The sequence below is a fragment of the Equus asinus genome, chromosome 3 (assembly GCF_041296235.1).
Source record: "Equus asinus isolate D_3611 breed Donkey chromosome 3, EquAss-T2T_v2, whole genome shotgun sequence".
Taxonomy (NCBI): domain Eukaryota; kingdom Metazoa; phylum Chordata; class Mammalia; order Perissodactyla; family Equidae; genus Equus; species Equus asinus.
The window spans coordinates 54,223,104-54,238,079 of record NC_091792.1 but is presented as its reverse complement, the minus strand read 5'-3'; the positions used below and the strand labels follow the sequence as shown (position 1 = coordinate 54,238,079).

General features: G+C 39.1%; 1 protein-coding gene across 10 annotated transcripts in view; it reads right to left on the bottom strand.

Annotated features, from left to right (window-relative positions):
* PALLD (palladin, cytoskeletal associated protein) overlaps positions 1–14,976 on the bottom strand; it is a 383,115-nt gene that overhangs the window by 180,764 nt on the left and 187,375 nt on the right. For all 10 annotated transcript variants that reach the window (XM_070505038.1, XM_070505037.1, XM_070505039.1 and 7 more), the window contains 2 exons: positions 11,890–12,009; positions 9,586–9,928 (listed from right to left, as the gene is read on the bottom strand). In XM_070505038.1, the coding sequence (XP_070361139.1) occupies positions 9,586–9,928; positions 11,890–12,009 (463 nt within the window). The remainder of the gene's footprint in view (positions 1–9,585; positions 9,929–11,889; positions 12,010–14,976) is intronic.

The window sequence follows — 14,976 nt, the reverse complement described above, 5'->3', positions numbered from 1 at the left end:
CAAGTGTAGTCAAGCAAGGAAACAGTCATTCTTAGGTTTGTTGAGAAAATGAACAGTCTGCCTTTACACATGTAAAGAAACCAACTAAAATAAACCCCCCTGTTACTAATGTTCTCACCATTAGGTGATGTATTAGTTTGAATGAAAAACTTTTATACATTCACAGAAAAAAAAAGTCAATGGCAAAAAATTAGCAACTTGGTGTATTTCAACCTTCAGTAGACAGAAATAAATTCTCTAGTAGTAAAATTTGTAGACACAAAATGAAAGGCAGTATGTATGGATTAGAGATTCATTAGGTGAAAACAATTGTTTTAAAATGTCCAAATACAGGAAATAGGCTTGCGCAATAAAAATCCAACTCAAGGTCTTACTTGGATAGAAGAGGTAACTACAAAATGGATCACAGTGCTGAAATATAACTGAAATACACCGAGGGATAAAAAAGTAGTATGAGTTATACTGGAAATGGCTCTATCAGCTTCTGGCTAAAACGATCTTAGCGGCTCTTCATGAAATGACAGCAAGTGATCCCCAGAAGGATATTCTTGTTCTCTCACCTCTTACCTCTTCAGATTCAACCTCTTCCCTACAGCTCTCTTCTTCTTTCTCCAGTTGTCTCCTTGAGTCCCTTTTCTAGATCCCTTCCATTGTCTATGGGATTCCTTGACTGTTTCTCCCCAATATTCCTGCTTTCTCAAACTTTTTCATTGGAAATGCTTTTTTGTCTTAACCGAAATCTGGCTTTCCTTGATGAGGCTACTAACTCCATCATGATCCTCTCTGAGCAAGGAGGGCTTTGCACACTCCTCGTTTTCCAAAGCCGCTCTTAAAACAGTGTTGCCATCATCACTCAACATCTGCTTCTCTTTTGAAGTCTATGTGCTCCACCTATAATCACTCTCTTTTCCCTGTTTGTCACCAACAATCTTGGTATTTCCTCACTTTTCTTAACGACTTTACTATTTGGCATTGAGCTTCCTGCCGTCACCTTTGGCTATCATCCATGTTAATGTTCCCTCTAACATTTGACTTTGTGGTTCCTTGACCACTTCCTCTACTCCTGTGACCTTAACTTCCTCTTAACAGCTCTCTCCTAAATTCCTTTATCACTTGGAAGGAGTTCGTCTTAAGATGTGGAACTTTCAGAGTCCTCTCTTTGATAAGAACTACTGCTCCCTTTTCATACTTTCCTATCTCACACTCCTTTTGAGTCATTTTCATTCTTGGTGTAACTTCCATTTTCTTGATCCTTTCCATTTTCTGGAGTCCTATCCCTTTTCCCCTTAATCCCTGATCTGGCTTTATCTGCTTCCCTTCCTGACCCTATACACTGCTTGGATGCTGATTTCAACGATACTTCTCAAGGATCATCAATTTCAACATTATGGCATTCCCATCTTGCCAGTACCACCAACTATATGTGTCCTTTGTTTCTCTGTTCAGAGGACTGATTATGTCTAAATAAAGTCATGACACCATGCTCATTGAATCTAATATGAATTTTCACTCACTATTTTCAAATAGATTCTCACTATTGCTAGGAAATACACAATTCCTTTCTTGGTATTGCTTATCATTTCTCATAATTCTCTTCAGCCTTTTTCACTCTTCTTAATCTCACAGTTACCACAACTATCCTTCCTCTTATGGCAGATGGCTTCATCGCATATTTTACTGATAAAATTTTTATTTGAATGGGAACCTCAATTTTCTTTCACCATATCTTTTCTCCTTCACCACTGTCTCTGAGGGAAAAATTTTCATCCTACTTTATCTGGAAGAATTTTATGGCTTATATATTAAACATTGGTCTTTAAAATATCTGCCTTATTTTTGGCTTTAAAATGAAAACTTACCTTATTCATATCACTTTTATCCTAATACCTGAGATGTGCAATTGAAGGAATGGGAGTTCTGGTTGTGGGGAGGTGTTAGAATAGTATTTGTGGAGGAAAACAGTCATTTTGGACCATAGGACATTTTCTGGGCAGAGCTTTCTAGGATGGGTTCAAAAAACCCAGATGGAATCCTGAAGTCATTGGCTTCTAGGAGAAAAGAGGTCTAAGAGAGGAGGTGAGAGCATTCAGTGCCAGAACATTGTTTCCAACTGTGCTCAAAACTGAGTGTGGCATCTATGACGCAGAGTAAAATGAGTTGAGGTTGAATGGAGGACGGAGGATGGAAGAGACAGGATTGAAGTACTTCTTTCTTTTAAAGTAACACTTTGTAATTTAAAAAGTAATAAACATTACTGTTGACAAGTTAGAAAAGCAGGACCATTAAATATTAAATATTATTATATTTAATAAAATATAATCTGCTCAAAATTCCACCACTAAGAGAGTCACAGGCAACAATTTTACTGTATTTATTTCTAATATATAATACACATTTTAATTCATTAAAGTGTATTTATGTTTTCATAAAATGAGTATTAAGCTGCATATATCATTTTATTTCTAGTATTTTTTGCTTCACACTATACCATTAATATGCGTTTGACATCAGATTCATAACATCTCTGAGCATACTGTTCAAATGTGGCTCCATCTTATCTCTGAGCTCAGCCCCTCTCGCTTAAAAATAAAATGTCCCTACCCAGCAGGGACTACTTTTTTCAATGTACTTTATAATCACTAAAGGAGCTCTCATATACACTTAAGCAAGATGAGATGGAAATGAGGAAATACTGCATTATATGTACCTAATACTTGAGATGTGTATATCATCTTTCTCACGCATGATTAAGTACCACTTTGAATATACATAGAGTATCTGCAAGTAGTTCCAACTATATTTTAGACACCAAATAAGACTACTAACTATAAAACTAAGGACTCAATCTTCTTCTGGAAATGTAATTAAAACATTACACTGACCAAGAGACTAGCATGGCAAAGCACTATTATTTTAACATCTAAGAATGTGACACTGTGTCAGCGTGAATATTTACACGAAAAAATCATGAGGAAGAATACATCAAAATGTAATTCCTTAGTTAAAAGGTTCATATTTCAGGAAGTTCCTTGATTGGACTTTCCATTTCAGGGAGGGGCTGTTTTCAGTGATCCAACACCAACACTGTTAATGCAAAGCCATCATCGTATTGTGTTTATGAAGAGCCCATATCCACATAGCCACATGCTTCAGAATTAGGACCATAATTGTGCCTACATTGCTTATTTATCATTCTCCAGCGTATTTGGTTAGTGAGTGTGTGTGTGTGTGTGTGTGTGTGTGACTTTATAACAAATTGAAAAAATTACTTTCTGCCCTATTTTTTTTTCCTAATATTATTTTGAAGGCCCCTCTGGTTCCATGTTTGCACTTTCACTGCTACTAAATTGCTCTGTTATTTGATGGGACTCAGAAGATAAAGAAAATCATTTAACCAGAAATGGAAGCTGGTGCTATTAAGTTGTTTTCAGAATCAAAAGCAGAATGACTTAGAGACTGGCCCAGTTGCCTAGTGGTTAAGGTCAGTGTGCTCTACTTCGGCGGCCTGGATTCAGTCCTGGGGTGCGGACCTACACCATTCATCAGTGGCCATGCTGCGGCAGTGACCCACATACAAAATAGAGGAAGCTTGGCACAGATGTTAGCTGAGGGCGAATCTTCCTCAAGCAAAAAGAGGAAAATTGGCGGCAGATGCTAGCTCATGGTAAATCTTCCTCAGCAGAAAAAAAAAAAAAGAAGCAGAATGATTTATCTTCCAAACATTAAATTGGCAAGAGAAGGCAATTGGACTGCACTGATTCTAATTTAGAGACTGGCCATTCTTTACAACATTTGCATGATGCTAAAAGATGTATAGAATTTCGTATATGCCAATACGATCTTAGAGGTCACTAGATTATGGGTTATTCAAAAGTAATGCTGTTGTCTTTTTCATGTTTGTGACCTCAGCACCCAGCACTACCCAACACTTTGCAGATGTTCATTTAATAGTGACAAAATGAAAAGTATGCTAGATTTTTAAATAAATTTATGTACATTTAAGGACTTTTTCACAAATGCTTGATGATTTCGTCTTTGACCTGTTACTTTTTTTGTCCCAAACTGTTTTGCTTATTTTCTCTTTGCCTTTGTGTGTGTGTGTTTTTTTAAATCTACAGGGTAAGGCTTATACTAGACTAGAAGTAGGAAATCACTTGTAGTCTAATGTCAAACTGTAATATACTGAGATCTTGAACCCTAACTAGTAGAGATTAAAGGATGGAAAAATGTTCAACTGTGTAAGTTATACTGACCAAGCACACACTGGAGTTTGAGCAGCAGTCCAACATAAACAGGACAGGAAGGGAGTAGCACAGAAGCTCTCAGCCCTTCATCAAAAGTCTGGCATCTGACGGGGGTGTTAACATGTCAAGGACACACACCTTGAAATAGCTGTTTGATTGTACCATGGCCAAGTGACATTGCAAGCATGTACTAGAGAGTGGAAATGTCCTCCTAGACCTTCCACGTCTCATTTTCTCCATAATGTTTTAAAGTAAGATGTTCATCATACGAGAACACGGGAGAAATGAGGCAGGAGTTGAAAGGGTTCCCAAATTAAGTAACCTGGTTGGCCGAACTTTTCTACTGTAATTCTATCCTTAGTTAGATTCTTAGTTAATTCTGCCTATTCATTCTGTTTATAAGATTAATGATGTCAGTTGGAAAAGTATTATAAAGTGGGAAAACTCTGGAATTGGTGGGTTTGAAAACAGAAGTCTATGGTACATCTAAGAATGAAGTCAAGCAGAACAAGTGGGGGTCGCTCTACACGTGGGACATCCTTCTTTTCCTTTTGGTCAATCTTCCCTTGCTTCATTCATTCAAAAATATTTTTGAGCATTTCCTATTTGTCAGGCCCTGATCTAGGTCCGGGTGAGAGGGTAGTGAGAAAGACAGTCAAGGTCCCTCCTCTCAGAAAGCATATATTATAATAGTCGGGGGAAAACAACACATAAATCAACAAGTAAGTCTATAAGAACAATCAGAAACAATTACACGCTCTGCCGTAACTAAAGAGGATGATTTATTGGAGGATGGCCGGGTGGCTGCTTTCAAATGGGTGGTCAGGAAAGGTGGTGACATTAAGCTGAGAGTTGAAAGCAAGAGGGAGCCAGCCACTAGTCGCAGAACATTCCAGGGAGTAGAACATTCCAGGCAAGGGAACAACTTGTGCTTAAATTTGTGTCTAGGAGTGTGGAGAAAACCATAAGGAATTTCCAAATATAGCAGGCCTGCACAGTCAAGTCACTGATAAAGAGAGTGACCCGGGCTGCTATTTTCTTCTCTTCTCTCTCAAACACATCATCTCTCCTTCCCGCATGTGCAGTGAAAGGACATTGTTCTGAGTTTAGACAGTGTTTATTATTGCTCAGTATTATGAAGATACAGCTTTGCTTTGTCAGTCCAGAACCGCACTGAGATGACACATAAAATCTCTAATACCTTAGTATGAATGAGTTTACGGGACATCCTCCATCTTGAGACAAGAATTGTAGGAATGATTAGATGTCTGAGGGTAAGAGTGAGAGAAAGGAGAAAGAGGGAAGACAAAGCAGTCAAATGCAATTTTTTAATTTTTATTTTGGCAAGGAAGATTGGCCCTAAGCTAACATCTGCTGCCTATTTTCCTCTTGTTGCCTGAGGAAGATTGTTGCTGAGCTAACATCTGTGCCAGGCTTCCTCTATTTTGTATGTGGGATACCGCCACAGTGTGGCTTGATGAGTGGTGTGCAGGTCTGCACCCGGGATCCAAAACTGTGAAGCCCAGGCCACAGAAGTGGAGCGTGTGAACTTAACCATTATGCCACCAGGCTTGCCCTGAAATGCAATTATTCTGAGAAGCCTGATTCAGCCTGAAATCATTTCACCCTTTTCAGATAGGAAATAATGATACTGTTTTTTCTTTAGAGGTTGGGGGAAGAGAAAGCAGTAAGAATAGGAGCAAAGAGAGTTAAATCTAGATCTATTGTGGCTGTTGATTATGCATGTAAAAGTTTTAAAATATTTCATTATTGTTCTCCCGGTCAAAGGACACGGACTTTTATGGTAATGTCTATATTACTGGCCCTAGAGTGACAAATACACATAATCTTATCTGCTGACTTGTCCTGTTTGTGGGTGCAAGGATTTGCCTATTGCCTCCATTTTAACGCCTCATTTTGCTTCTTCCACAGGTTTATATTCTATGTCCCTCCCACAAGACAGGAAGAATATAAAAAAAGAAGAAATAGGGTTTGAAAACAGCATATTGTTATTTATATATTGTTTGGTCTAATTTAGGAGATGAGTTCAGTAGAAAAACATGACCACGCTTCTCTATACGCTTTGCAAATCACCTACTAAATTTGGCATTCACAAATTTCTCTCCAGGGTTTACTCCTGGGGACAGCATGCATATCCTTGCCTTTGAAAGACTGTGTTTTGGCACGAAGAAAGAGAAGCAGGAATTTTATTTCCTATTAACACACTGAGCCCTATGTTTATTCTGAATCTTCAGGTATCATTTGTAGAAAGAGGGTGGCAACAGACTTATTTGATGTACTCCAAACAAAGAAAATAACACAGCAAATAGTTCATAAGTTAGGTTCATGCTTGCTTGTTCTTTTTCTGTGATAAGAAATATGATTTAAGCACATGTTGCTTCTTTTTCTTATACTGTAATAGAAGATTATGAGTGTCACACACTGAGTCACACAAATAACTCTCACTTATGAATTTTTTCCTGTGCAGCATCTAAGTGCCCTTCTGTTCCCATGGTAAGTGGTAAGGCAGTCCACAAAGCCAGCGTGCACGGCTTCTGGCACTTACTGAATGGCTTACATTTAATCACGTTTAACTTATACTCGAGGAACAGTGTCGGAGATGCAGAAACTGCAGTGGACGCCTCCATGACACTGAGCCAGGAGCTCATCCTCAGGGCAAGTACCACAGACTCAGCTGGAGGTCTGGGAGGGGGCAAGGCTATGGGTGAGGATTTCTGGTGGATAATTGAGGATCAGGGCTGGACCTTGTTCAAGAAAAGAATTCATAACATTTCTAGCTTTTCATTGTAGTCTTTGATTTTTTTTCTTCCCATGATCAGTGTTGGAGTTACTTGAGAGAAGTCATACAAAGAAGATTTCTTTTTGAAAATGATCTTTTTTTAGGAATGTGATGAATCAAACACCATTTTAGATTAATTTATTGCAAGAGTAAATATTTTAATTCCTATTATTTAGCCCTTCCTGTTTTCTATTTGTGGATTACAAATGTTTTAGATGACTGAAATGCCAGAAAACTCCCAAATATAGACCTCTCCTTTTATAAAGGGGAATTAAATCATAGGCTGATGAAAAAAGATTAGGGTAAACCACAGTTCTTCACTGCCAACCACAGAGACAAGCAAAATCTTATTTTTTCTTCCAATGTATGAAACTAATAGATGTGTGTAAAAATTTTACTTGGTGGTTACCTACAGTCATTAATTATCAATAACTTAGATGCCATCCTAAATTATTTGCAAATGTCATTCAACAGCATTTTTCTGTCACTGGATACAACTTTTAAAACAATGAGCAAATATTTTCAGAAAAGATCGTGATAATCCAGAAAGGAGTGCAAGACCGCACACCAAACATACACACAAAGATTTGAAAAAAGAAAATTGGTAAAACCTGGCACAAGTCAATGTTATTTCTAAGCCACTAGGTTTTGTGATCAGGTGCTCTGCCTTTCCTTAAATTTCCTCATGAAGTGGGGAGTAACTCCTCCACGTGAACATGAAAAACTAGAGTCCATTCCTCCTACCTTATTTTCTATTGAAAATCTGACGAATAAGCAAAACATGATGTCACTCTTCAAACTTGCACTTAAGCTACTCCTCCTCTGAATAATCACAAAACTGTTGTGTCTTTTGTAGACATGCCCCTCCATCATACAGCCTAACATCAGTGTAAAGCAGAGCTAGAAGCTGAAGAGCTGTTGAAACTCCTGAGATAAGAAAGGCAGTAAATGCCTGTTAACAGCTCCGCACGTTTGCTCGCCTGTGATTTATGTGCAATTTATGACAGCCATTATGGTGGATACACTTCACTTAATCAGAGCACATCAAGTCCCAGTCATTACACACATTCGTCCTTTCTTCCCCAGGAGAGCAGCTCCCTTGTTTCATTAAAAGCACCGCAAAGGCAAAGAAGCAAGGAGTCAGTAGTGGCATTTAATTTTATGGGTTGGAGCTACAAGAGGCTAAATCTCTTTTAAGGCTGCCACTTTTGAGCTCGCTGGACCTGTTCAGCATCTCAATGGAGCTGGAGCATAAAAATGTTCACCTGGCATCTTTTGACGCCACTGTACACAAACCTACTAGCCCTCCTGCCTAAAAATAAGCCCGGATGGAACACAGAATTAAGTGCAGGGTAGGAAGAGATAGATTCTTGAAACCATAACACAAGTTTGTCCAGAAGTTTATTTTTATAAAATTGTCTACCCATTTGCTAACTTAAGCTGCTCGTTTGGCAGATTTATTTGATTAGTCTAACAGTGTTTATGAAATCACTTAGAAAACAATAAAGTGATGTACAAATATAAGATATTCTAACTTTAATATCTAATATAGTCGAAGATTTCTAACAAATGAGCTGATGACAGAGAGAAGAGAGTAGGCTGTTTAGTATTAGGGAAACAAAGAATTCTCCAAGCGAAAGTCACCTTCCTGCCCCAAATCGAAAACATCAGACATCATGGGGAAATACAACAGACTTTCCTAGATTCTGGTGAATTCATTCTCAAGGAAATGTGACCCTGTTGGGTATGCATACATTTTATATGCATCTGACATTTCCACTGACCTCTATCAGGGCAGTAATTCAAAGTCTGCTATGCTATGGTAGGACCTTTTGGGTTAATTGACTTCTGCCTCTCTCTGACATTGTAATGGCTCTATTCATAACAACTCTCTGCTGTGTGGTGCCAATGGAAACAGCTCATGCAAGGTTTAGCATCCTAAGAAAATAATGAAATCAAACATGAAGATGGTATTCACGGAAATATGCAGGTCCCTGGAATGCCAAAGCCACGTGGGTTGTGCTCTGAAGGGCGCTCTTCTTCCTGACAAGCCTGGTTATCTCTGGTTTCCTTCCCCCACCCAGGCTCTGCACACTGAATTTCCATCCTCAGATTTTAGTCTTCCCATCTCTATCAGATTTCCTTACTGATTCTTCAATTTAAAACATTTGGAAATGCTTTTAATAGAGAGCTCCAAGCAGGTCCCCCTTTCCCATCACCTCTGGGGAGTGGCTACGTCTTAGCCATACATTGGAAGGCCACGCCATGCACAGATATTTTCACAGCTGAAACCAGTTACAGCTTTTACCTTTTTTAAGGGCAAATTTAACCAAGCTTCTCATTTCCCTTCTTTATTTTTAGGTATCTTTTATATTTTGGAAGGACCCAACTTGGTAGCAAGGTCCCATCAGCCAGGGACAGCTTGCCTGCAGAAGGGGCAACTTGCCACAGAGCTGAGTCCAGGCAAAAAGTTTCCCCTAACCAGAGAGGCAATTTAGGAGGGGTATGGAAAGTATTATAAAATCATGCAGAAATACTCACAGTTTGGGTTTGGCAAGCAGAGGTGGTGGCTCCTTCGTGGGTGAAAGCAGGACAGCTGGTGTTGGAAGAGATTTACTACTGTTAGCTTTGCCGTTAATCAGTCCATTTACTCCATGGCTGGGATGGACTCCGTTCGTTTCCCTCTCAGTAGAACTGAATTGCATTTGAAGGGCTGCCATGCTAAGTCCTAACTCTGGGCTGTTCACGTGCTGGATCTCAGACGGTTTCTTTGAAGCCAATTCAAAGGAACTTGTCTCCAAGATTGGAGGGGGAGGTGGAAAGTGTTGGAAGTGGTCATTGTTGGATTCTCCCATTGAGTCATAGCTACAGTTTTCAGTGTTGGCTAAGGAAGGAGAAAGGGAGGGAAAAAAAATAAGATGCTACTAGTTCAACAGTTATTTTCACACTGTCCTAGATCGTCTGAGAATCTCTTGGGCCACGTTAAGTTGTTAAAAAAAGAGGTAACTGCTGCTCTCATTTGATGCAGAAGCAAAGCCAGCTGGAGGGCCTGGTTCTCCAAGCTTGTTGTGAGTGACTGTTACCTGTTTCATTTCATGACTAGGCCCACGAGTGGGGAAACCAGCTACCAATTCATTAACAAATTTCAAAGAAGAGCTGAAGACAGAACTTGGTGAAAAACGACAATACAAACATTATCAACTAATGGTGCTTCATCCTTTCACATTTCAGCCCACAGATCTGACTGAACATCCTACCCATGCTTTACTGATGTCCACTCAAGCTGTAAAGGTTTCATATGGTAGGCAACCGATAGTCATTCTATTTAAAGCTAAGTAAAGCTCTGGGTCTGAGTGAACTGTCTTATGATCTCATAGATAATTTTTTTCCAATTCAGATGATTGCCACAGCTGTAACTCAGTACAAAAGAAATGTTTACTTGTTATTCTAAATAGACTGAATGAACACATCTTGAGATAAGATCATGTCTTCTTAGGATTCTTCACCTTGCCTAGAGCCCAGCAGAGCTCCTGGAATGTACTCAAAGGTGCTTACTGAGGTCAACTGAAAACTCAAAAATACTTGCTAATTATGTTTGACCTATAGCAGGTTTATCTCAGATGAAAATGGGAAATACTGCATGCCAAGTTTGGCCACAGAGACTTTTAGAGTCCAGAGGTTTGATCATATTATTGGAGAACCACACCATTGTTATGGCCATTTGATGGGACAGTCTTAAGCCAACTCAAGATCAAAATGTAGGGGTTCTCCCCTCCCTGTAGCTCCAGTCACGACACTGGAGTTTCCTTTTCACATTTACAGTACTCATTCATAGCAACTGCTTCACCCGTAAGGTGAACCTTACATTTCTTTTCTTAATTAAGATGAAAAAGCATTTAGAATTCCCACTGTAACATCCCGAAACCAGTTTTGTTTGTGCCTCTGCTGCCACCTAGCACCAAGTTCTCACTCTTCTCAAGAAATCAAAGTGCAATTCGATTGTTCTCCCCGAGTCCATCTCATACAGCCAACAACCTATTTATGGATTCCCTACTATGTGTAAAACTATGTGCCAGGCTTGGTCAAAGAGATGTTTTAAAAACCTTTGTAAAATAACTGTCAGAGATGAGGCAATAGAAATAAACTAAAGCAAAGCTAATTAGTAATAGCAGAAAATAGTCAACTAAAGTTAAAATAAAGGAAAAAGCTGTTTCATGTTGCCTTCTCTACTGTAAGTTCCTGAGTTTAAAAAGTAGTCAGATATTTTTGAATATTGTCTTTAATAATATAATATATTGCTTTAGTTTTTCATATCAGTTATAGTCCACCTTCAATGAAATCTGATTTCTAAGATCTTTAGAGTTTTTCCAAATTACATAAAGTTTATCTTGTCTTACTTTTTCAGAAGTTTCCATAGTGGATGAAACAATGATTTCTTTGTACAAGCATCTCCGGATCTCCTGTGTTGGCACTGCTGAGAATACTGACCGCACCTCCAATTCAGAGGTGGCCTTCAGAAGTGAGCATGATTCTGGGTTAGCATGAGGATGCTAGGAAACCAGCTCCATTGTTTCCAAGACCAAAATTGCATGATTTAAAAAATAGCCCCATGTGTGTTCAATTGCTACATTATCATTATCTTTTTGGTTTTTGTCTCCACTTACACTCTCCTCCCTCAAAGCCTTTTGTTTCAGGATGAAACACTGATCACTAGGATATCTCCTGGAGCGGCAGCCAGCATTCCTAAAGGCTGAGCCCTCCTCTGGGACAATTCTTCCTGCTGTGGTCAACCACATTAAGTGCAAGAGAACAGAACCCAGTCAATTTTTTTTTCCCCTCACATACCTGAGGTGACAATCAGCTGAGCAGTACTGGTTACTGATCCGTAATCATTTCTTGCCGAGCATGTAAAGATCCCCGCGTCTTCTGGGAAAGTCTCAGCAATAACCAGGGTACAGATCTCCTCTGGAAGTGAAGGGAACAGAGTAACTCATCAGAGTGAAACATGAAGTCACTTTGAAGAAGTCAGACCTTCTGCTTCTGTTTGTAAAACAAGCAGATCAGGAAGCAATTATTACAGAATTGCTTTACAAAGTATTCACAATAGAATCTCTCTACATTTAATGCATTAGTTCAGCCTAGCAGCAAAAGGGAGTCAGGCTCATTCTTTGTGATTTTGGACAAGATCAGCCTTGGTTTCCTCATCTATAAAATTGGGATAATATCTACTCAAGGGGGTATCAGTGAAGATGAAACGAGATGTCTGCAAAGTGCATCCCTCAGCACTTGGCATATGAAAGATGCTCAGTAGATGCCAGCTCCATTCTCTTCCTGCCTTGACTGTACATGGAAGTTCTTTCAACTACAATGTAGCTGCTTCTTACGTCTGCTCAACTGAAAAGCAATTAGTGTGGAAAAGCAACTTCTCTGGAATGCTGATAATGGGAAAAAAGAACATAATATATAAATGTTTGACCTGCAGACAATTATTCTGGAAGCTACTGTTAAACAGTGTGGCAGTGTTGTATAGCGCAAAAAGCCCAGACTCTGGAATCAGCTGCCAAGGCTGGAATACGGGTCCTGCTACATCTTGCCTTTGTGACTTTGGTCAACCTCCTCAAACTTCAATGTTCTTATCTGTAAAATGGAGACAATAACGGAACCTACCTTACAGGGTTTGTAATAGTCATGACTCATAAATTAACCATCACAGGGCTATTGTGAGGGATGATAATGATGACCATGACCATAGCTAACAGCTCATATCAGGTATTGGGTACTGTTACCAGCATGGAATATAGATTAATTTAGATTTAATCCTCATGTCAACCTTACGAGTAATGTTTATTATTATTAGCCCATTTTACACATAGGAAACTGAAGCACAATAAGGCTAATTGACTTGCCAAAAGTCACAAAGCTAAGTGGTAAAATCAGAATCCGAACCATGTCAGGTTCCAGACTCCACACTTCTAACAATCATCTTTTTTTTTTTTTTTCTAAGGAAGATTAGCCCTGAACTAATATCTGCTGCCAATCCTCCTCTTTCTGCTGAGGAAGACTGGCCTTGAGCTAACATCTGTGCCCATCTTTCTCTACTTTATATGTGGGACACTTGCCACAGCATGACTTGCCAAGTGGTGCATAGGTCCACACCCGGGATCCAAACTGGTAAACCCTGGGCCACTGAAGCGGAACGTGAGAACTTAACCACTGAGCCACCAAGCTGATCCCACAACCATCTATTCTTATGATATGATAAACTTTATGCTTAGGACACTGCCTGGCACATAGTAAATGCTTTGTAGCCAGTAAATGTTAGCTGTTATCATTAAAAAGAAGCTAGATCCAGAGTGTATTAACTATTTTCAAATTGAATAATTGTTTACATTGTACCAGTAACATAAAGATGATAATGTTAGCAAATGTTAAGAAAAGTGATATATATCTGATTGCCACAAAGAGACTCTGTTGATTATTCACATATTACATGGGCAGGGTAAGACTTTGTATTGCAGATTTTGGGCAAAAATGGCTGCTATTATTCCCCTCTCTGCCTCCATGCTCCTTTGCAGTGCGACTCCGGAACTCCTTCTATCAAGTGGCACAGTCTATTTCCCCATCTCTTGAATCTGGGATGGCCTTGTACATTTTGCTTTAACTCAGAATGCAGTGGAAGTGATGCTGTTGGCCAATTCTGAGCCAAACCTCCAGGGGCCTTGCCTATTTCTGCTCAATCCCTCAGAACTCTGCTGAACCCCGAGGTAAATAAGGCTGTGCTGGCGTGTTGGAGGAGGAGACCACACGGAGAAGACAGGAGCCGTTCCAACAGAGACCATCCTAGACTGACTAACTCATTCCCAGCCAGTCTGGCAGCCGACCACAATCAAGAGAGTCTAGCTGAGGTGGGCCAAGCCTGGTGCAGACCACAGAACTGCCCAGCTGAGGCCAAGCCAAATGGCTGACCCACAGAATTAGGGACTAAAGAAACGGTTGCTGCTTTAAGCCACTAATTTTTGGGGTGCTGTACTGTGCAGCCATAGCTAACTGATATAATTTGATAAGAAAAAATGCTTCTCTTTCAACCTCCTCCTCTGATAGTCCTCTAAGGGCAAAATTTTCAGACTTGTAGAATAACGCTTCCTCCCTCGATTCAACCATCAATTTACTGAAAATTAGCAAATTGTCTCAAAATATATTTTATGTTCTAAACACTGGAAGAAAAAAGTACTAACTGTGGGTAAAAGTGCTACCTAACAATTAAAGCATTTTTATCTACTAAAGGGTCTTTAAATATTTGAATTTTTAAATACAATAAAAGCAATACATGCAAAAGTAAACAAAGTAAACTATAAAATGGAAAGCAAAAGTTTTCCTTTATGGAATTCCTTCCTTTATAATCCAATTGCCTCTATATCCAATATCTTTTAATGATGTCATTCCCCAAAGGTAAACTCCATTAAAGAGTTTATTGTATTCGATTCTAGAAAAAACTTAATGTATCCTTTCCAAAATTCATCCAAATCTTTTCAAACGATATAGTTCTTGAAGTAGCATTACTGGGTCAAATATGTATATTTTCATATAAGAAAGTGATACAGCCCATAGACATCACTGAATGTTACTCCACTTCTCACTGTTTTTTTGAGCTGCATCCCGGAAGCTTTGTCCCATCCCCAATTCTGATGATGCTGATGATAATCGGGTTAATAGGCTGCTCGGGATTCTGCTTGGGATTCTGTTAAAAGCCAAAAATGTAAGGATTCTTTTGTGTCAAAATGTATGTTCCCCAGGAAAGATCTGGGGACCACAGTGATTATAAGCTTTTGAGATTTCAGCAATACTGTATGCTTCAAGGTAAACTTGTTTCTAAGATATATTAATAGAGGTTTAAAATTGCAAGAGTAATGAAAATAAACACTTTATTCTTTC